Source organism: Pituophis catenifer, unplaced genomic scaffold, assembly GCF_029215685.1.
Source record: "Pituophis catenifer annectens isolate HBS135680 unplaced genomic scaffold, rPitCat1.0.hap2 SCAF_10, whole genome shotgun sequence".
Lineage (NCBI taxonomy): Eukaryota > Metazoa > Chordata > Lepidosauria > Squamata > Colubridae > Pituophis > Pituophis catenifer.
The window spans coordinates 17675639-17695466 of record NW_027256890.1 but is presented as its reverse complement, the minus strand read 5'-3'; the positions used below and the strand labels follow the sequence as shown (position 1 = coordinate 17695466).

The window sequence follows — 19828 nt, the reverse complement described above, 5'->3', positions numbered from 1 at the left end:
TCACGTGATGGGGCGTGAATTGGCGGCATGAAACGCCAGGTGCAGGACAAAATGCAGAAGCGATTCAGGGCTCGGCTTTAATTTGCCAACAGGATCTTGAAATAAACTTTGAAACCACAAGGCAGGTGCCAAGCATAGTTGTGTTACCAATTTAGGCGTCATTGTCAGTGCTTTGACAGAAGGCATGATGTGGCTTGCTGGCCTTTTCCTGCATGGCTGTTTGTCTTTCCTGTCTTGATCAGGATTTTGGGTCTAGATGTTAAGGAATAAAACAATGACGCTCAAGAACATTAAAATCATGTTCTTGGCTTCTAACTGCCAACTGATGATGAGAAACTGACAATCTAGTTTGTGGGTTTAAAAAACCGTTCAGCTCTCTCCTTCTAGATAACTCCAACTTTGATTAAAAAGTCATTTTGTTCCAATCAAATCTCAGCAGATTTTGTCCTAACTAAGCCTTATCACTCCCACAAGATCCAAGACCTCCAATTTCAGAAAGAAATCTGGAAGAGTTTTAGCCACTCTCGGACACTTCCAATGTACAAGAAGCTGTGTTAAATGTTTTGCCAGGAAAAGCAATTTGCACATTTGCACTCCTGTATGGAGCAACCTGGAGTGCGAAGGCACAAAAAGCACAGGGCTTCTTAAGACTTGTTGGCTTTCAAGGTGACCCAGGATCCCGAGTTGTTTTTCCTACCATGACTAAGGCAGCTGAGAATTTTTTTAAAAAAGGAAAAAACCATGATGAGGAAGAAAAAAAAAATTAAGTAAAAACACGTGACTGAGTCATGCGGTTTGGGGAGAAGACTTAGTTCATCCAAGCTATTCCCACAAAATTGCAATTGCTTCTTCTAAGGAGGCCTGTCTCCAAATAGATTTCTGAATCGGCATTCACAAGCCCCATATGGAGAATTTAATCCTGAGCAGCTGATCACATGACTATTCTCCCCCCCCCCCCCGCCCCACCAAACACACTCATCTTTCTGGAAATGCAAACAGTGCAACTTTCCCATAACTTGGTTCTTCTTTCCCGACTGATGAAAATTAGATTCCTTTTTTTGCAAACCGTGCAGATAAACCTTTGCAAAGAGACCAAGAGCATCCACAGATTTCAGAGTCTGCCAGCTTCCTGAGTCCAAGACAGGCTTCCTACAAAGTGCGAGCTGCAAGCGACACCCTCCAAGCTCTCAAAGTGTGGCAAAGGGCCACCCATTTGCCAGAGTCTTTCGAGTGGGAAGAGCAAATTGCACAGGGTGGAGGAATTTACCTGTGGCAGGAGGAGGAAAACTCCCGCAGGCAGCACAGTCTATCTTTAAAATTATAAGTTGCCACAAAGCTATAATGGAGCTGCAGCAGGTTAGGTTTTGCTTGCTGGACGCGGGAGGAGGAACAGATAGCTGGAGAAGATGTCCTCAGCTTGGAGAAATGAAAACTAGCCCTGCTAAGCTGGTCAAACCTCTCTATCCAGCAATACTCTACCGTATTGTTAGGGACACGAAAGGGCCCAATTTGGCTCCCATGCTAACTGCCAATGGATGGAACTAGGACTAGGAATTTGCTTGTTCTCTTTTTTAATCCAGAGGCATGCTCACGCCTGAGAGGCCAGCTGCAGGATTACGGCCCCCGTCTACCCAGACTTCCTGAAAAGAGCCATCCTTGTGCCCATTTCAGGAACATGTTTGCTCTCTACTCCCTGGGTGTATTGGGGGGAGGGGGGGGAAGAGAAATTGACAAGCTTTCCATGAAGGGAGGAGAAAAATATTCTTTTCTTTGGAATGAAAAAAAGAAAATAAAACCTGCACGACAATGGCTGGAAAACCTGATTTAGGGACCATCCATGCCTTTCACTTCTGGCGGTGAAAGGAAGGACACGAGTTTGGCGATCTCAAGGAAGACAAAACACCGTGTACTCTTTGTGCAATTTTTATGGCTTTTAGGTGTCCCCGTGGGAAAGTACATACAAGAAAAGAGGAAAAAGGGCTTCACACACAGATTGGGAAGGGAGGGGGCGCCGGAAAGCACTCCGACCCATGCTTATCACCCAGGTCGGAGAACCACCAACCAACCGAGTCCCAATGGCACCAGCTCTGAAAAGGTGCCAACCAGCTTCCTTGACCATCTCCAGGATTAAATCAGCATCCTTTCCCTACTTTCCGAGAATGGGACAGCCCCTCCCCGAATCAGGGCTCTAAACATTATTTTAAAACAGGGACCGTTTTTCTCCTGGCAGTCCACCATGATTGTCAATCGCAAACCCCCAAAAGGGGATTTTCACGATGAAGATTGTGCCAGCACAGTCTCCAAGCGCAGAGCACAACATGTCCTGAAAGAGGTGTGGCAAGACAAGCTAACCAACAAAGAGAACGGACGCATTTCATTAATACTGCTTGTGAGAGAGATAAGAGAGACACGTGTGTGCGAGCGTGCCAGGGAAGAAACACAGGGCGGGGAGTTCTCCCTGGTTCACAAGTCACAAAACCGCCTACGAAGCAGGAGCCTCTCGACAAAATTCGGCTCCCGCAATGTGTATAAATGAGAATACAAGGTAGGTATAAAAGATTACATCGTAGAATTAAAAACAAAAACAAGACTGGAGGAAAAAAAAAAAACACCCTTGCTGACCATTTGCCTTCCCAAGCATCTTTTCCCGTATTGGATGTCGAAGGGGGAAAAAATAGATCCCATCGGTTCCTTCCAAGGTTACCCGAATACGTCTCGGAGGGTCTCCAAAATCCAACTAACGTCCGACATGGGCTGGCAGAGAGGGAAGGTCTTCCTGGGCAGTCCCAGAAATTTGGTGGGGCGATAACAGCCTCAGCCTGCCTGTGTTCGCAACTCCCCCCTGAGGCTTCTCTTCCCCCACCCCCACAGGAAGACTTGGGGGCTCTTTGCAAAGGGTCAGGGGGAGTGAAGAAGAGACCCGTCTCCACACTGCTACACAGAATAATGTCCCATCAGGGGCAGGTCATCTCCCTCGCTTACTCCGAAAAGGGCGGAAACATGTTCAGTTCAGGAAATTCTTCACTGCTGTAGTTGGTTCCTTGTTCCCCCAGCATAGACAGCATATCCTGGAAAGTCAAAAAAAAATAAAAATAAAAAGAGCCATAGCATAATCCGGAATAAAATAAGACCTGCGATTAAATTGGGGTAACTTGTGAAGGGTCCAAGAGATGGGACCACCAACGCACGAGGCGGGGCGAGCTGTAAAAAGGATCTGCGTTTTTCTAATCTGCTCTCATTCCTCGACTTACGACCACAACTGGGACTAGAATTTTGGTCGCTGAGTGATGCGGTCTTTAAGCAAGTCATCAGACCCAATTTTACAACCATTTTTAAACTCCGATTGTTAAGCAAACCAGGCTAGGTGGTCTCAAATTGTGATCACATGACGGCAAGACTCTGCAACCTTCATAAAGGTGAACTGGTTGTCATAGTGCTAGTATTGTGGTGGTTGTGGTGTGACCATTGTAACTTCTTCTGGGGCCATCTTGTTTTCGAGCCGTCGCTAAACAGAGGGTTGTAAATTGAGGACTTCTTGTACAATCCTTCCACTGGTCAGCTAACTCACCGGGAAGACTTCTGGCTGGGCAGACTGCTGCTGCTGGACATGGGACTCGCCTGAGCTCTGCCACTGTGGCCAAACGCCGACTCCTTCTGCCGTCCGCGCCTGGAACGGGGCGGGATTCTGCCCGTTCTCTCCAGCAGCTGAGGAAGGATAGCAGTCGGTGAGAAAGACAGGCCTTGGGAGACAGAGCAAGGAAATGCCACCCGGGGAACATTTAGAGAAGAGACAGCTGAGCCCACCACTACACAATGGGCGGGAAAGAGGCTCAGGAGGGATCCTCCCTAGAAAGAGACGGTGGGAAACTGGGACTTTCCAACTTGAACGCTTCTGTTCATGCGGCCTTATAAAGGAGCATTAGCTCATCTGGTCAGTTTCCTGCCTGGTGTATCTGGAAAGGCTGACAGGCAGGAAGGAGAACCCGCAAGAGACAAAGGCTTTTTGATGCCCTTTTCAACAACTGGCTCTGGGTCAGAAAGGCACAGCTAAATGGCCTCTGGGGTCCTTTCCCAGTTCCCCAAAGCAGCTCATTTAACGATTTGACCGCGAAGGCATCACAGCTACAAGGAGGCCAAAGCCTGCTGGGGGCTCCAAGGGCAGCCCAGGGACTTACCGAAAGGGGCATTCCGACCGGCAAGGTTTGGATAGGGAGCTCCGGCTGGCGAGGCTGCGGAACCGGGATTCGGCATGGGGCCGAAGGAGGACGGCGTGGCCTGGAAGCTGCCCATGGCAAAAGAGGGGGGGCGAGTCTTCACTGACTGGGAAGCTGCTGGCTGGAGAAGGCAAAGAGCAGAAAGGAAGCGATGAATTGCCGTTTGGTTTTTCTGAGAGCAGCTCAGGCCGAAGGAAGGTGAAGAAGCGCCCAAATCAAAGCCCCGGAAAGGGAAGGGGGCAACGCTGGGAGGGACCCCACGCTCCGGAGAAAGCCCTCAAGGAAGTTTTAGGACTCGCCCCCAACAAGAGAGGCCACCGGTCAGCAGGAAAGCAGCGGAAGAGGCAGGTCTTGGCGTTCTCACCCTTGACCTCAAGGCACACTTTTTGGGGCGCGGGGATACAGAGGAAGAAAGAACAGCCGAAGGAAGAGAAAATTACTTGGGCCGTGAAAGGCGGACGTGATCCTGAAGGCCAGGCGCTTCCAGAGACCTGACTGGGGCTGGCGTGGCGAGAGAGATGGGCCAGGATGGGTCCGGCTGAGGTCGAGTGCGCCCGGCCAGGCTGCAGGACGTTCACTGGGGGTGCCAGGCTGCTGCTGCTGCTATCGGGAGGGAAAAGCAGAGCGGAAGGAAGACCCTGCTTGGGAGATCCGAATGCTAAGGAGACGCCCCTTCCTCACCTACCCCCCAAATTCTCATCCTCTTGGGGAACAAAGGGTGCAGCTCTGCCAGAACGGCTGCTTCGTCGTAAAGGGCAGAGCCGTGGTGGAAGAAAGGAGGAGGTCTCCGAGCCTTACCGGAAGCTCTCAGCTGGGCGGGAAGCCCCGAAGCTGTTTCCTGGGGCGAAGAGGGGCTGGCTGGTGGGCACCGAGTTGGCCGAAATGGGCTTCGTCTGGTCTGCAAGAGAGAGAGAGGGAGACCCCAAAGGGGATGTTTGATACAGGCATAGTTTGGAAACCGTCCCACGGAAGGGAGAGGGCGAGAAAGAGGCCTTTCCCCTCCCCCCTCACCTGGGCTGATGCCGCTGTAGATCTCGCCGAAGCGAGGGTCTCGCTCCTGGCCAAAGAGGACCTCGGGCTTCTCCAGAGGCTTGCTGTGCTCGGGGCCAGAGGCACTCACGGCCTGAAGAGCAGCCTGGAGAGAAAGAGAAATATTTACCCACCGTCTGTGTTTCCTGCCCACAGCAGCGCCTGGCCCCCTCGGCCCCCTTACCTGCGGATGCTCGTAGCTGGCTAAGCTTTCTCTCCCAGGAACCACATCTAGCTCCGCCGGCTGTGCTGGCTGTGTCCTAAAAGGCAGAGACTCAGATTAGGGAACAGCCCGGGGCGGTGGGTGCAGAGAGAAGCGGGCCCAGGGACCTCCGAGCCCTCGAAACAGGCTCTTACCTGGCAGCCAGGTGCCCCGAGCCCATCTCCAAAGGCAGGCTGACATTGGGGCCTAGCTGGGGCCTCTGCATCGCGTTCGAGCTGGCAGGGCGGGTGTCCTGGCTGACATTCCTGCAGGGAAGGGGAAGGAAAACGATGGGACAGGTGGACAGGCAGGCAGCCCCTTCGGAGACAGAGACCACCCCAAGGAAGGTGGAGGGGGAATGGAGCTTTTGCACCCAGGAGTTAAAACCCTCGGAAGGAAACCCAAGGAAGTCAGCTTTGCAAAGGACACCAGTCATCAACGTCAAGCAATTCCCAAAGAGCCCCTCTGTGCCCTCCGAGATGCTTCTTCTGCCTTTCCAGAAAGACCCTCACCCTTGGGGAGCTCCTGAGGCAACTTGGCCCCCGTCGGTTGGTCTACAGACTCTCCCAGCCTCTCTTGGTTCGGGTGTGGCTGTTTTCCCCGCCCCATCCCTGAAGCTAAACAATGGAGATGGGGATGGAGATGGTTGGTTTTCCGGAGGCCGCAACAATTAACCCACATTGCTCTCTCTACGCATCACTCAAGCCGTGAAATGGTGACAGGAGGCCGAGGGACCCCTCCTGCTGGCTGACCCTCCCCCTCCCCATGAGAAAGTCCCGCCCACTCGCCCTGACATCACAGCAGGCCCGACAATTGCAAAGAAGCAAGGCTAAGTCTCTGCAGAACTAAAGTTCTTCCCCCAGTTTTGGATCGGATGGCAGCTGTTGGGTGATTTTCCTGGAGTTGGGGGGTGGGGGAAGCAGACGATCACAAAGCCCTCCTCCTCGAGGGGAAGGTGGGCGCAGGGGGCGGGGGAGGCACCCTGAGTACGTACTTCACGTTGATGTTGGTGCAGATGATGTACTCGATCTCGTCCGAGTAGGGGTTCTGGAAAGTGAAGGAGCTAGTCCGGATCCAGAGCCATTCGCGGTTCTTGGATCGGAAACGGAACATGACGGACAGCACCTGGCCCTTTAACTTCACCACCTGGAAGAAGGGATGGGACCCCATCAGATGCCGAGGGTCTGGGGCTGACTCACAAAGCCCTGAGGGGTCCCCCCGGCCTTCGGAAGGGCCAATGTGGGGGGGGAGGGAGGATATGTCCTGCCATCTCGCTCTAAAACGAGGGGCCCCAAGAGACAATTGAGTCTCTTGGACTCACAAGGCAGAGCGCTCCATCTCCTGAAGTGGGGGTCTCCAAACTTGGTCTACTTTAAGATTTGTGGACTTCAACTCCCAGAATTCCTCAGCCGGGAATTCTGGGAGTGGAAGTCCACAAGTCTTAAAAGTGGCCACGTTTGGAGACTTGGCAAGTTGGCAACAGTTTGGAGATTTGGTGGCTCCTGGGCCCGCCTTTCAACAGGCGCCTGGAAGGCCGGAGTGGGTGATGATGGTTATGGGGTGGAATGCCGTGTTATGGACCCTTTGCAAGCCCCCTTCTCTCTCTCACTCTCTCCAAGCCCTCTGTTCTAAACCTGGACACCCATTAGGCAATCCCAGCTCTGTTGATGGCCGACATCAAGCTGCCCTGCGGTGGGGTTACCTGCTGGAAGCTGTCCCTTAACAGCTGCTGGTCTTCGGGATGGCAGAATTCGACAATGTCCTTCCCCAGGAGCTCCTAGCACAGAGGAGAGGCACCGTTTATAAACCAGGCCCCTCCCTCCATCCTTTGGGGGCATGGAGGGGGAAGCTCTGCCTAGCCACACATGGCAGTATTTTCTCTTGCTTTGGCCAGAGAAATGCTGCTTCTCCAAAGAGAGAAACCCAGATTTTCAGAAGCCCCTTTGTGCCTTGGGGGTATTCGTAGCCTTTGGCCCCCTCCTCTTAATAAGGCATCTTTTGTTCAGGGAGATGCCAAATAGAAGCACGCACGCACGCACCTCCCCTCCCCATCCCACCATACTGGCTGGGGAATTCTGGAGGCTGAAACCCACCCATTTTAAAGTGCCCTATTTTTTTAAAAAGTTTTTTTAAAGAGTATTCTGGATCCAGCAGTGACCAAACGCACTAAGCAAGACAACGAAACACTTATGGGTCTGTCACCCCCCCCCCAAAGAAAGCCTCTTCTTAAAAGATACATAATTGATCTTCCAGTGCTCCTTAGATGAAATTAAATTTGATCTCCCCATCGGCCCCCACCCCCTCTCAGGCATTTCCATGGCTGCTTCCACCACCCTCCGACGCCCCTTCCTTGCAAACCTGGGGTCCCTCAATTCCGGTCTAAGTCAGAAGCCCCCAACTTTGTGGAAAAGCCCTTCTCCAGCATCGGGACCCTACCTGGGGCTTGTAGCCCACCGTGGCTATGCAGCGGTGGTCCACGAAGGTGAACAGCCCATCCGTGTTGTGGCGGGAGATGAACTCGGTGGGCTGACATACGGTGTTCATGTCTGCGCAGCTGGGGGAGCTGGTGACCTAGGAAGGAGGGGAGAAAACCCCAGTGAATTCAGGGGGCGTTTTAGCCTCCGGGCGACCGATTATTCCTAAGGAGCTTGGGGAGAGTTTGGGGGGGGGGAACAAGCCCCACACAGCCGTGCACCTCTCTAGCCTACCTGCAACCTGCCGATGGCCACCAGGCAGAATTTGCTGCCCTGTCCAGAATCTGGATCGTCGTCGGGCAGGGAAACTCCTGGGAAAGAGGATTTGAATTCAGAACCGATTCAAGCCAACTGGCTTCCAGAGGTAGGTTTTTTTTTTAAATAATTGTAAAATGTCAGAAAGGGGAGGGGGGAGCCAGGCAACGGGAGCGTGGCACGACTGTCAAGGTGTGGGGGGAGGCCCAGGCGAGTTACCTGCCGGTGGCCAAGCTTTGATGTAACCTGTGCAGTGGACGACCACAAAATGGGGTTCCCCCTCTTTGATGGCACCCAGCCCGTTCCTGGAAGGAGAAGAGATTTGACAAGGTTTTATAAACCTTCCAGCGGGAAAAGTGACCAAAACCCCAAACCAAACACACCTGTCCTTCTTTTGAAATCAGAAAGCTGCCAGTCTGTCGCTTTCCAAATGAACCCCCAAATAGCACTGAAGCCCCTCCCTCTTCCTTTGCAATCCCTTTCAAAGAAAAAAAAAGGGGGACCCTCTGCTCTTCCCCCCCAATGCCTCTGCATTCCCCCCCCAAAAAGACGATCAACAGACATTTTCATCCTCCGTAATTTTCTTCCCTCCCCACTATTTACCTGCACCGATTCCTCATGTAGCTGAGCCGGTTCATGGAGACGGGATCGACGGTTGCGTTCCCACATCTGCAGAACGAGGGATTAAAAAAAAATATATATTCCGAATTTCAGCTTTCTGCCAGGACAGCCTCTCTCGAGATATGTTGCCTGCAGAGGCCTCCCATGCACGGATTGGCTAAACTGGCAGGGGCTCACTGAGCCCCTCCCCACCCCCCAAAAAGGCATCCTGGCCAGTGTGACACAAGCCCTTTCCTCTGCTGACCAAACTGCCAGTCCCTGGCCGCAAAGCAGCACAGTCTTGTCCTGTTGAATGGTGGTTAAAAGAAACCATGCTTAATCCAGGGGTGTCCAACCGTGGCCCGTCTTAGGGTGGGCTGCTGGTGGGGAATTCTGGGAGTTGAAGTCCACCCATCTTAAAAGTTGGTTGGACACCCCTGGCTTAAATGAAGCACGCTGCCCCCTTCAGCACAACAGCCGGCTTCCAACGCACCTCATCCGACAGATGAAGGACCTGCGGGACCCCATGCACATCCTCATGGACTGCTGACCCTCCTTCTTGACCGTCCCCGTCTTCAGATCCAGGATGCGGCCTTTGGAAGCCAAGCCAAGACACAAAATGAGGACCGGGCTGCTTCCAGCAGCCGAGAAGGAGAACCAGCCGTCGGCTCTCCCGCGTCTCAGCCGGGGAAAACCTACCGCTCAGTGCGTTCTCCGAGGTGGACAGCTGTTCCCGCAGCTTCTCCACATCATCGGGGTGCACCTGGTCATAGAGGGTGCTGCCGAACCACTCCGACTGGGGCTGGTTCAGGACGGGCGTCACCGAGTCGGAGACGTAAACCACCCGGCCCGTCTCGCAGGAGACGATGAAGAGGAAGCCGTCGGCTGCCTCCAGGATCAGGTGTTTCAGCTCCTGTGGAAAGAGAGAAACTGAAACGGAGAGCAGGGCGGAGGCTGTGGCGTCAAAGGGCCAAGGAGCCCCCTCTGATGTGGGCATGCAAGGCTGCCAACTCCCCTGCACGCTGGCTGCACCATGGACACGAGCCACGGGTTCAAAGCAGAACTATGGAGCTCTGCAAAGGGGAGCAGAATAACAAAATAATAGAGTTGGAAGGGACTTTGGAGGTCTACTAGTCCAGCCCCATGCTCAAGCAGGAGACCCTATACGATTCTGGACAAATGGCTGTTCAATCCCTTCTTAAAAACCTCCAGTTTTGGAGCGCTCACAACTTTTGGAGGGAAGCTGTTCCACCAATGAATTGAAATCCAAATTCAGCTGTGGTGGCGCAGTAGTTAAAATGCAGTATTGCAGGCTAATTCTGCCCACTGTCAGCAGTTCAGTCATGACCGGCTCAAGGTTGACTTAGCCTGCCGTCCTTCCAAGATCAGTCAAATGAGGACCCAGATTGTTGGGGGCAAGAGGCTGACTCAGTAAACTGCTTAGTGAGGGCTGGAAAGCACCAGAAAGCGTTATATAAGTTGAAGTGCCATTGCTAGAGTTTTTTCTTCTCCCCCTGCTGACATCGGAGATTACAAACGCACAACCGTCCCTCCTCCCCCTCCCCAGAAACGCCGAGGAGAGAGACCTGGTCGGTGAGGAAAGATGGCTTGTAGCTGCCATCCGTGGAGGTGTTCCCGGTGCCCCGCAGCGACTTCATGTGGGAGACGGCCATGCGCAGGATGGTCAGTTTGTCCGGCTTGCGGGCCAGGGCGCTGCAGGTGGGCACCATGTCGGAGAGCTCGGTGATGTAAGCCGTCATCTTGTTCCGGCGCCGGCGTTCGATCTCGCTGTGGTTCTCCCTGTGGATGGAGAGAGGCGGAGAGAAAGGGAGGCCGGTTGCAAAGGAAAAAAAAGGAAGTTTTTTTACGGGCTTGCAAAAAAAAAAAGAGAGAGGGAGAGGGAGAGAACTGACAGGTGGGGAGCAGAGAAAGGAGAACAGAAAGAGGACCACAAGGTGTTAAGGCTTGGAAAGAGGATGCGTGCCGGGCATGCAGACAGAGAAAAGCAGAAAAGATTTCCAGGAGAGTTGCAACCTTCTGCTTGAAATAAAACACGGAGAGGCATCCGCCTATGGGAAGCTCAGAGAAAGGGCTTGGAGGTCCAACAGGGTCTGTGAATGGAGCCTCCATAAACAGAGGCAGTCTATCACTCAACACTCCCTGCGTGCCTGCTTTTCTTTCTACCTTCACCTGCAGATCGTAGCCTATTCAGGCCTCCTTCCTTTCTGGCCAATACGATGGAGCAGGAAGAGGACATACACACTGCCTTGGTGTTGAAAGGACCATCACGACTTGGGAGGGGAGGGGGAAAGAAACCCCCGCCCCCACCCCCCAAACCAGGTTTAGTATCTTGGCCTAGTAGAGACACACTTCGACAGAAGAAAAGGTTCTGCATCCCTCCAGGAGCAAAAACCTCGTTTGCAGCAGCAAAGTTTTGCAGAAGCTCTGGTTGCTGCAGAATTGTCACACACACCCCCTCAAAAGGCTGTACAAGCTTTCCAACAAAGGGGGGGGGGGGGAGAAATTAGTCAGTAAGAAAACCAGGACCTGGAAGCATGGAATGGAAGATGGATCTGGGTGGATGACGCAGTGAAGAAAGAAAAGGCTGCATGGGTTGTTGTGTTTTTTAATAGAAAAAAGCACAACATTTTAGATTGCTCTGGAAGGAGGAAATCTCCGCTCTCCTGGGCCAGCGATGGGGGGCAAGGGGGTGTCTGGACTAAGGGGGCAATGGAGAAGAGGAGGCAGAAGGGGCAAATGGGAGTCCTGGGGTGCTTTACGGCAGGTTCTCTCCAACCTTGGCAACTGACTCGCATTTATGACGGTTGCAGCGTCCCCCAGGGTCACCCAATTCCCCTTTTGCAGCCTTCTGACCAGCCAAGTCATTGGGAAAGCCAGATTCACTTAACAACCATGTGACTAACTGAACCCCTGCAGCGACTCACTTAATGACAATGACAAGGACAGTCGCAAAATGGAGCAAAACTACTTTGCCTAGCAACGGAAATGCTGGGCTCAACTGTAGTCGCAAGTTGAGAATGGCCAGCATTTGAAAAGCAATTCTGCAGGAATTATGGCGGCGTCACTGACCCAGGCAGCCCCCCCTTCTCTGGCCCGCTTAACCCTCCAAGGGAGACCCGGAGGCTTTCATGAGCCCAGGAGACCCCCAACCGTTTCTGCTACCGCTGCGGTCCTGCCTGCTACCCTTCCTGGCCGGCTTTTCACAGCTTCTCGTATCAACCGAGCGGCTGATTATTCCCCAAACTCTCTGTCCACTTTCCAGCCCTTGATTAAGGAAGAAAACGGGGAAGGTGACTGGGGGGGGGAGGGGAGACTATAAGGGTGATGGATGGGAAGCAGAAGAAGGGGGGGTGAAGGGGAAGTGAACGAACTGTGGTTTGTCATGCGCGAAGAATCCAAACCTCTGTCTTCCTACCTGGCCAATCTTTCCTTATCCGCTGAGCTCTGCTCGTCATCAGACCTAGAAATAAAATGGGTGAGCTAAGCTAAAACTTCAGAGGGGTGGTGGATGGGGGAGTTTGGCCTCTGAGGCTGAGAAAGAGGGAGGGGGGGAACCCAGTCCTGATTCTCACCGGAAGAAGCCCAACGGAAGAGGAAGGGGTTGGCGTGACCCGACAGCCCGAGAAGAGACCCTCCATGCAAGGGCTGCCAAGCCTCACAGCGCAGAAAAGAGGTGGGGGGGGGAAGAAACGAGAGAAAGAGGGAGGGGAGGGGCAGATGGATGGATGGATGGAGCACGGAGGGAGCCAGGTTGTGCAAAGGAAGCTGCTTTTCAGCCACAGAGAAACTTATTTCAGGAGGACGGCTCTGAACCAGGGGGACAAACTCTGCCCCCTGCCCCAAAAGGATGAAAGCCCCCCTTCCGTTCAGAAAAATACAAGAGAAAACCAGAATTCTTCCAGTGTAAAACAGAAAAGAAGACTGTTGAATAAGACCCAGACGTTTGAGTGCCAGGCTCAGCAGAGTTGATTTTATGCCTCTAAGGCAGGAATGAAATGCTCCCGGTTCGGTCCGGTTCACCTGAACCGGTAGTAAAAAATGTAAAAAAAAAAGTTCCAATCAGGTGAGCGACGGGCGATCACCGGAATTTTTTTTTTTTAACTTTTTAAGCATTTTTTTACTACCGGTTCTCTGGAACCGGTAGTAAAAATGCTTTAATAAAGTAAAAAAAAGGCTCTGACAATCACAGCTGCGGCGCACGATCTTCAGAGCCTTTTTTTTTTTTTTTTTTTTTACTTTTAAAAGCATTTTTTTACAACCTATTCGGTCGTAAAAGCACTGTTCTACTTACCACATGCCTCCTTCTGGTGTGCACTGTGTGTGCGCACACATCGCATTTGGTGCGTGGGGCGCAGTCATGCGCTGTGTGCGTTTGGCACGCAGCGTGCATGCGCAGCCAGCAAACCGGTAGTAAACCGGTTCAGATTTCACCACTGCTCTAATGCAGCGTTTACTCAACCTCAGCAGCTCTAAGAGGAACGGACTTCAACTCCCAGAATTCCCCAGCCAGCCACGAGTTGAAGGCCACCCCTCTTAAAAGCTGCCACGCTTGAAAAACAACGCTCCAGGGGCTACGGCCACAATTCCATTTTCACATCAAGGGCCCGGCTGTTGCCTTGTTGCAGTTGCTGGACATCCTCGAGATTTAGATTTTGTTTTTATTATTTGCTGAACGTTTCAACGGGCGTCTTAACGGGTAGCAAAACAAATGACAGAAGACAACTAAAAACATCACAAAGGTTCAAAATGCTTGGTGGCTGATTTGCAAGCCCAGCTGCAACTATGCAGAAATCAGGAAAAAAATAAAAATAAAAGCAAAATCCCAAGCGAATTCCTGAAACTGACAAATAAAGAGGAAAAAAAAAAAAAGAAGAAGTTTACAATGAGCTACATTCAAGGTGCTAGCAAATCATAAACGATAAAAACACACCTGGATACCAGCGGTCGCTCTCTTTCTCCAGCCAACCGCTTCGCAATTGGAAAAGCCAGGAGCTTTGATGCGTAATATTAAACGGTAGCGAAATATCAAAGGCTCCTGCATTGTTTAATTAACTCGGCTTAATTTCAAGGCCAGATTGGACTCCAATAAGCTGATATTTTGCAAAGAATCGGGGAAGGAGTCCTGCTTACATTCAAACACGGAAAAGGCCATCTTGCTTTTTCGCAGAAGAGGCTCAAGGGATCCCCCGAGGCGCTTCTCCTCGCAGTGCGAAAATTCTTACCTAGCAAACCGCTCTTTGTCCGTGGAGAGCTGGTCATCCTCACATCTAGAAGAAGGAGGAGAAGGATGCCATGAAAGGGCCAGCGGGGTGCATTTTTACAGATTAAAAAAATCCCAGCTTCCTGGCATAAGGTTTTTTGAAACCTTCACTTCTCTCTGAATTGAGCTGCCCTTAAGAGCCGGTCGTTTCCCTCCTGCGCTTGTTTTACCAAGAGTGTCACTGGAGGCTTTTAAGAAGAGACTGGACAGGGTTTCCTGTTGGTGGACTAGAGGACCTCCAAGGTCCCTTCCAACTCATTATTCTGTACGGAGGAATTTCCTGACAATTAATCAGTGGAAGAGCTTGCCTCCAGAAGTTGTGGGTGCGCCAACACTCGAGGTCTTCCAAGAGGAGACTGCACCACCATTTGTTTGTAACGATCTAGGGCAGGGGCCTCCAACCTTGGCAATTTTAAGACTTGTGGACTTCAACTCCCAGAATTCCTCAGCCAGCAAAGCAGCAAAGCTGGCTGAGGAATCCTGGGAGTTGAAGTCCACAAGTCATAAAAGAGTCATGGTTCCCCACCTCTGGCATAGGGTCTCCTGCTTGAGCAGGGAGTTGGACTAGAAGACCTTCAAGCTCCCTTCCAATTCTGTTCTTCGGTTCCGCCTGTGTCGATCCCGACTTCCTTGCCAATGGAAGCAAAGCTCACCTGAGAAATTTGCTGTTCCCTTCGCCATCTTCGTCAAACTCGAGCCTAAAATGCAACAGCAACAAAATTAGGGGTGGCGGGCGAAGTCCCCTCAGGGCAGGCCCAGCCTTGAGTGGAGAGAAGGCCCTCCTCTTCTTTTGCCCCTGTTATAGGGCCAGAACCCCAGGGACCCTAACCCTTCCTAACGTACCCCGTCCTCCGCTTGCTGTTTCTCTGGCTGAGGCTTCCTGCGGCTGATCCCGACGTGCCCGAAGCTGCTCCCAAGGGAGGAACGTCCGATGCCATTTCTGGAACAACGGAGAAACGGGACGGTGGGCAACAGCAAGAACCCTTTCGGAGGGGCTGGCTGTTTATTTATTGAATTTACCACTCAACTCATAACGAAACCACTCTGGGCTGCTTCCAGAGCTTATAAAAACATTAAAATCCTAACAAATGCAGGTAGTCCTCGACTTACAACCGTTTGCTTAGTGACCATTTGGAGTTATAACGGCAATGAAAAAGCAATTTATGGCTTATGACCATTTTTCACATTTATTTTCACATTGCAGGGGCCATGTGATTTACATTCAGATGCTAGAACAACTGATTCACATTTATGACCGCTGCAGCACACCCAGGGTCACGTGATCAAAATTCAGACGCTTGGCAACGGACTCGTATATATGACGGTCGCAGTGTCCCGGGGTCAAGGGATCCCCTTTGGTGACCTTCTGACCAGTGAAGTCAATGGGGAAGCCAGATTCGCTTAACAACCGTGTTCCTGACTTAACAACTGCAGTGATTCACTTAACAACGATGGCAAGAAAGGTCGTAACATGGGCCCAAACTCACTTAACAAATGTCTCGCTTAGCAACAGAAATGTTTGGGTTCAATTGTGGTTGTAAGCTCGAGGACTACCCGTATTACATCTCAAACATACAGAAACAAATTCCAAGACTAATTCTTTCTCCAGAAAACTAAAAAATACAAGTTAATTGAACAGTTTCAGTTGTTAGATCCCATAAAGACATTACAGACTTGATAGGCAGAAAAAACCCAGTCTGATATCAGCCTGTGGTTCCATTCAGTAGATTGCACTAAGAGGGGAAAGGATGAGAGACCCGTGACTGATGATGATGATGATGATGATGGTGATTAAACCATATCTGAAGCAACATCTAACTTTTTTGTCAACCATTCGAGTACAGAAAGAATCCCACCCATTCTCTTCATGGAAATGAAGAAAAGACACAAAGACCCTGAGGTTTCGATAAAACTAACCGCTTGCTCCACTCCACTTGAATCTGAGGAAGAAAATTGATGCCACATGGAAAAAAGACAAAACACTGCAAACTCTGCACTGAATTATGACGCACAGATGAAAGAACTTTGCAGCAGGAAAACACAATTCGAACGGAGGACATTGGAGACGGCTTTGCTGGCCAGAAAATGCCCCCAAAAGATCCCCATGCAAAAGAAGGCCCAACTTAATGAAATAGCAAAGACTGCAAAAGCAAAGAAACAAATTAGGGGAACCACCTAAAACCCTTTTAGAAACTGCTCCCCCCACCCACCCCTTTTTTTTTAAGCAGCTAAAAAGATGGAAAAACTATCTGGCATCAGAAGAACACAAGAGATCCCACACCAAATTTTCCTAGAATGTCTATAAACAGAAAAAAAAAAAACAACCCAATTTCTTCCCAGAGAAGGATTTTAACTTCATTGATTTCCTGGCAGAAAAAAAAAAAAAAAAAGCAAGATTTGGACTTTTGAGAGAAAATACCTCGATTGCACAGACAATGCCAAAGAGGGAGAAGAAAAGATCTATTTTTGCTACATTTCACGATAAATATTTACAGGCAGACTCCCCTGGCTTCAAAAGTGAACTTCAATATGAAAACAGAAGCATTTAGAGTAGCAATTTTGCAATAACAATAAGTCCTAGATATAACCACCCTTTCAACATAAAACACGGTAGTTCTTAGTTCTCATTCCCTGTGGCTGCAACCTCTCCAGCTCTTTTTGCCCTCGGTACAACGAGGGCAAAAAGACTTTTTTTTTAAAAAAACAAACCTACAAATGCTCAGTCAAACCTGGGACTTTAAATCTGCGGCCGAAAAGATCTGAAGCTCCTTTCCAGGACGAGTATATTTGCAAAAGGGTCTGTTTTCTCAAACATCAGAAACAAAACACCAGAGGCCAGCCAAACGCTGACGTATTCCTCCTAAGAATTTCCAAAATAATTCTCTATACCAAGGCGGCTGGGGGTGTCGTTATCTCACAGGGCTCCTCTCTAGGAAGTTTGAATCACGAAAAACGAGGGCAAAGTTGATCCTATCTCGAAAGCCACCTCCGAGTTCCAGTAACTAAGAGAACGAAGAATTATTGAAAAGTTTGATAAAAGTTTTGCTGAGCACGCTGAGGGCGTTTTACCAATGAATTATGCTTCCCTGCGAGTTCCTGGCAAGAGTTTCTGAGGTCGACAAAGGGGCCGGTTAGAGAAGTAGAAAGTTGGGCTTCCTTTACAGATATATAATTTAATTTCTCACATTTATGACCGTTGCAGCATCTCCGGGATGCGATCAAAATTCAGACGCTTGGCAATTGGTTCATATTTAGGACAGCTGCAGGATCCCGGGATCACGTGATCCCCTTTTGCAATCTTCTGACAAGCAAAGTCCACGGGGAAGCCAGATTCACTTAAGCACCGTGTTTCTAACTTGACATCTGCAGTGATTCACTTAACAACTCCGGCAAGAAAGGTTGTAAAATGGGGCAAAGCTCTCTTAACAAAGGTCTCACTTAGCAGCAGGAAGTTTGGGCTCAACTGTCTGTGGTCGTAGGTCGAGGACCGCCTGTACAGGAAAGACGCAACTCTCCCTCTTTCATTTCTCTAATTCTGGCCCAAAACAAAACTCAAGTTTTGCCCACAATGGGAAAACTCCAACTCTTGAAAGGATATTTACTCGCTGTCTCCTGAATGAAAGAAAACCCTCCGGATTTTGCAACTGACCCCACCTCCTCCAAGTAGTGGGGAAAGAAAGAAAAAAACCCAGATTTTGCAATCAGGGTTTCAAGGACAACACAGATTTAATCAAGCAGAGCAGCCTTTCCGGCCAGACCGGCTGCCCTCCAGAAGGATCCAGAAGCCACCGCTGCTTTGGCTGGGAGCCATGGGATTTGGGATCCTGCCCATGGGGAAAAGGGCCAGGAAGCCACTGTTGCTCTGGTTGGGAGTTATGGGATTTGGGATCCTGCCCACGGGGGAAAGGGCCAGGAAGCCACCTCTGCTCTGGCTGGGAGTGATGGGACTCAGGGTCCTGCCCATGTTGAGGACCAGGAAGCCACCGCTGCTCTGGCTGGGAGCGATGGGATTTGGGATCCTGCCCAGGGGCTGGAAGGAGCCCTTGGCAGGAGAGGCTCCAGACTGTCTTCAAGGGCCGCCCCACAAGCAATGCAGGGGGGCAGTCTAGCCCCATGCATGGCTATTCTGGCCCTTGGCAGGGGGTGACCACTCCTACTGTCCTGCCTGTGCCCGGACAGCCCATGGGGCTCAGCCAGCCTTGGCCCGGCGGCTGGGGATTATGGGAGTTGTCTTCCAGAGCCTCTGGGGCACCCCAGCTCTTCTGGAAAGGGGATGATGGAGCTGGAAGTCTCCCCAGATGGGGACCCATGGCTGGGGAGGATGGGAAGGTGGGTGTGGAAGAGTCACGGGGACGCTGGCTGGGAAAGATGGGAAAGGGAGTCCCAGCTGGGATGCAGCAGGCAAGGAGGGTCAAGAGCCCCCACAGCCCCCTCTTAAGACCACCCCTTTTTCCCCCAAGCCCCCCTACTCACCCTGCCCTGCGGCGACGGTTGCCATGGCTACACAGGCGGGCGACCCCCGCCCGGACTCCGCCGCCCCTCGCTAGTGCCAGGTCCAAGATGGCGGCAGCGGGCGAGCCCTGCCGGGGCGGGGCCAAGGGGGCGGTGGCTGGAGTCAACGCGAGCTCCTATTGGTTCGAACCGCCCGAGGGGCGTGGCCCAGAAGTAGGTGAAAAGGAATGCCGCGGGACGCTTGAGCGACGGGAAGGGGGCGGGGCGAAGGTGACGTCACGAGCCAGCTGGTGACGTCGCTTTAAAGGTCCCGCGTCACGCCGCTGTCATTCAAAGGATGGGCTGGGATACGGCTCCCATCATCCCCTGCCCACCACTACAGGGCCCATTTACCCCAGCCTAAACCCTCTGGCTTGACCTAGTAAAATACAACTTGCTTTGTGTGCACCATGCGTTCCCCTTCTAATGGATCCCTTGGACAACAACCCCCATCATCCTGGGCCAACACACTTGGTGCTTCCTTATTTAGGAAAGTTTGGGAGCAAAGCCCAGCTCTGCAGGCCCCAAGGACAGGGATCCTTTGGGCTGGTGGGGGAATGATGGGAGCTGTAGTCCAGCCCAAAACTCTCCCCTCCTTTACCGTGTCCAGTCCTCAGATTATGGCCACCGCTGCCAAAGGCTCTGTCGGAAGGCATGACCCTCCCTCCTTTGCTTTCTGTCCAGTTGCACCAGCAAACAAGATCCAGACGGACCCCCAAACATGGGGAGGGGAGAATCCATTGCCGGAAGGCCTTTTGCACATGCTCAGGAGCACTGTCCAAACTTCTCATCCCACCAGACCTGCTTGGGCCCTCCTTGGACAGCAGTGGGGGAGGAAAACAGATTTCCCCCCCTCCCCCAAAGAGACCATCTTCATCTCCTTCTCTCTCTTCTGCAGGGACGGCAAGAAACGTGATCCCGTATTGCAGCCCCACCTTCTGAAGTATTCATGATATTTCCAGGGGCAGCTCGGAGGAGCCGAAGCAGCTCAGCAGCGCAGACCAGTTTCCCTGGCGTGGCCTGGAGCCAAGGCCAACTAGCAGCCCCCCGGGCTCTTCGGAAGGGCAAGGAACGGCCCTTGGGGTGCCAGGTGTGGATTCCCTGTCGATCGGAGTGGATCCCTGGCTCTTTCCAGCAAGAATCATCCCTTTCCTTGCAAGGCCAGCCTTGTTTCTCGCAGCACGGACCCCGTTTCTTTGAATCTTGAGCCTCGGACTCAGATTTTCCCTCTGTCTGCTGGAAACCTTTTGACCAGGTTGGTGCCAAGCAGATTTAACAGATT

The 19828-nt window shown here is 51.6% G+C and overlaps 1 protein-coding gene across 7 annotated transcripts; it reads right to left on the bottom strand.

The window, feature by feature from the left end:
- Positions 1–1907: 1907 nt before the first annotated feature.
- Positions 1908–18616, bottom strand: ARNT (aryl hydrocarbon receptor nuclear translocator). Of its 7 annotated transcripts, none has more exons than XM_070951542.1 (23): positions 18529–18616; positions 14899–14995; positions 14709–14753; positions 14018–14062; positions 12211–12255; positions 10361–10574; positions 9474–9687; positions 9268–9367; positions 8778–8843; positions 8394–8479; positions 8154–8230; positions 7882–8016; positions 7148–7222; positions 6440–6591; positions 5958–6062; positions 5601–5711; positions 5428–5503; positions 5226–5349; positions 5013–5112; positions 4655–4817; positions 4176–4335; positions 3569–3705; positions 1908–3068 (listed from the first exon to the last, which is right to left on the bottom strand). In XM_070951542.1, the coding sequence occupies exons 1-23, from the start codon at positions 18551–18553 to the stop codon at positions 2979–2981; spliced, it is 2442 nt and encodes an 813-aa protein (XP_070807643.1). In that variant the 5' UTR covers positions 18554–18616; the 3' UTR covers positions 1908–2978. The 7 variants fall into 7 exon arrangements, with proteins under 7 accessions (XP_070807643.1, XP_070807645.1, XP_070807647.1 ...); XM_070951544.1 differs by having other exon boundaries at positions 4655–4814; XM_070951546.1 differs by lacking the exon at positions 5958–6062.
- Positions 18617–19828: the final 1212 nt, after the last annotated feature.

Coding starts and splice junctions, on each gene's coding strand:
- ARNT (XM_070951542.1), bottom strand. CDS start 18,553: ATGGCAACCGTCGCCGCAGGGCAGG. Junction 5,504..5,600: donor TCGGGGCACCTGGCTGCCAG/GTAAGAGCCTGT, acceptor TCTGCCTTTTAG/GACACAGCCAGCACAGCCGG. Junction 4,818..5,012: donor CGCCCAGCTGAGAGCTTCCG/GTAAGGCTCGGA, acceptor CCCTCCCGATAG/CAGCAGCAGCAGCCTGGCAC.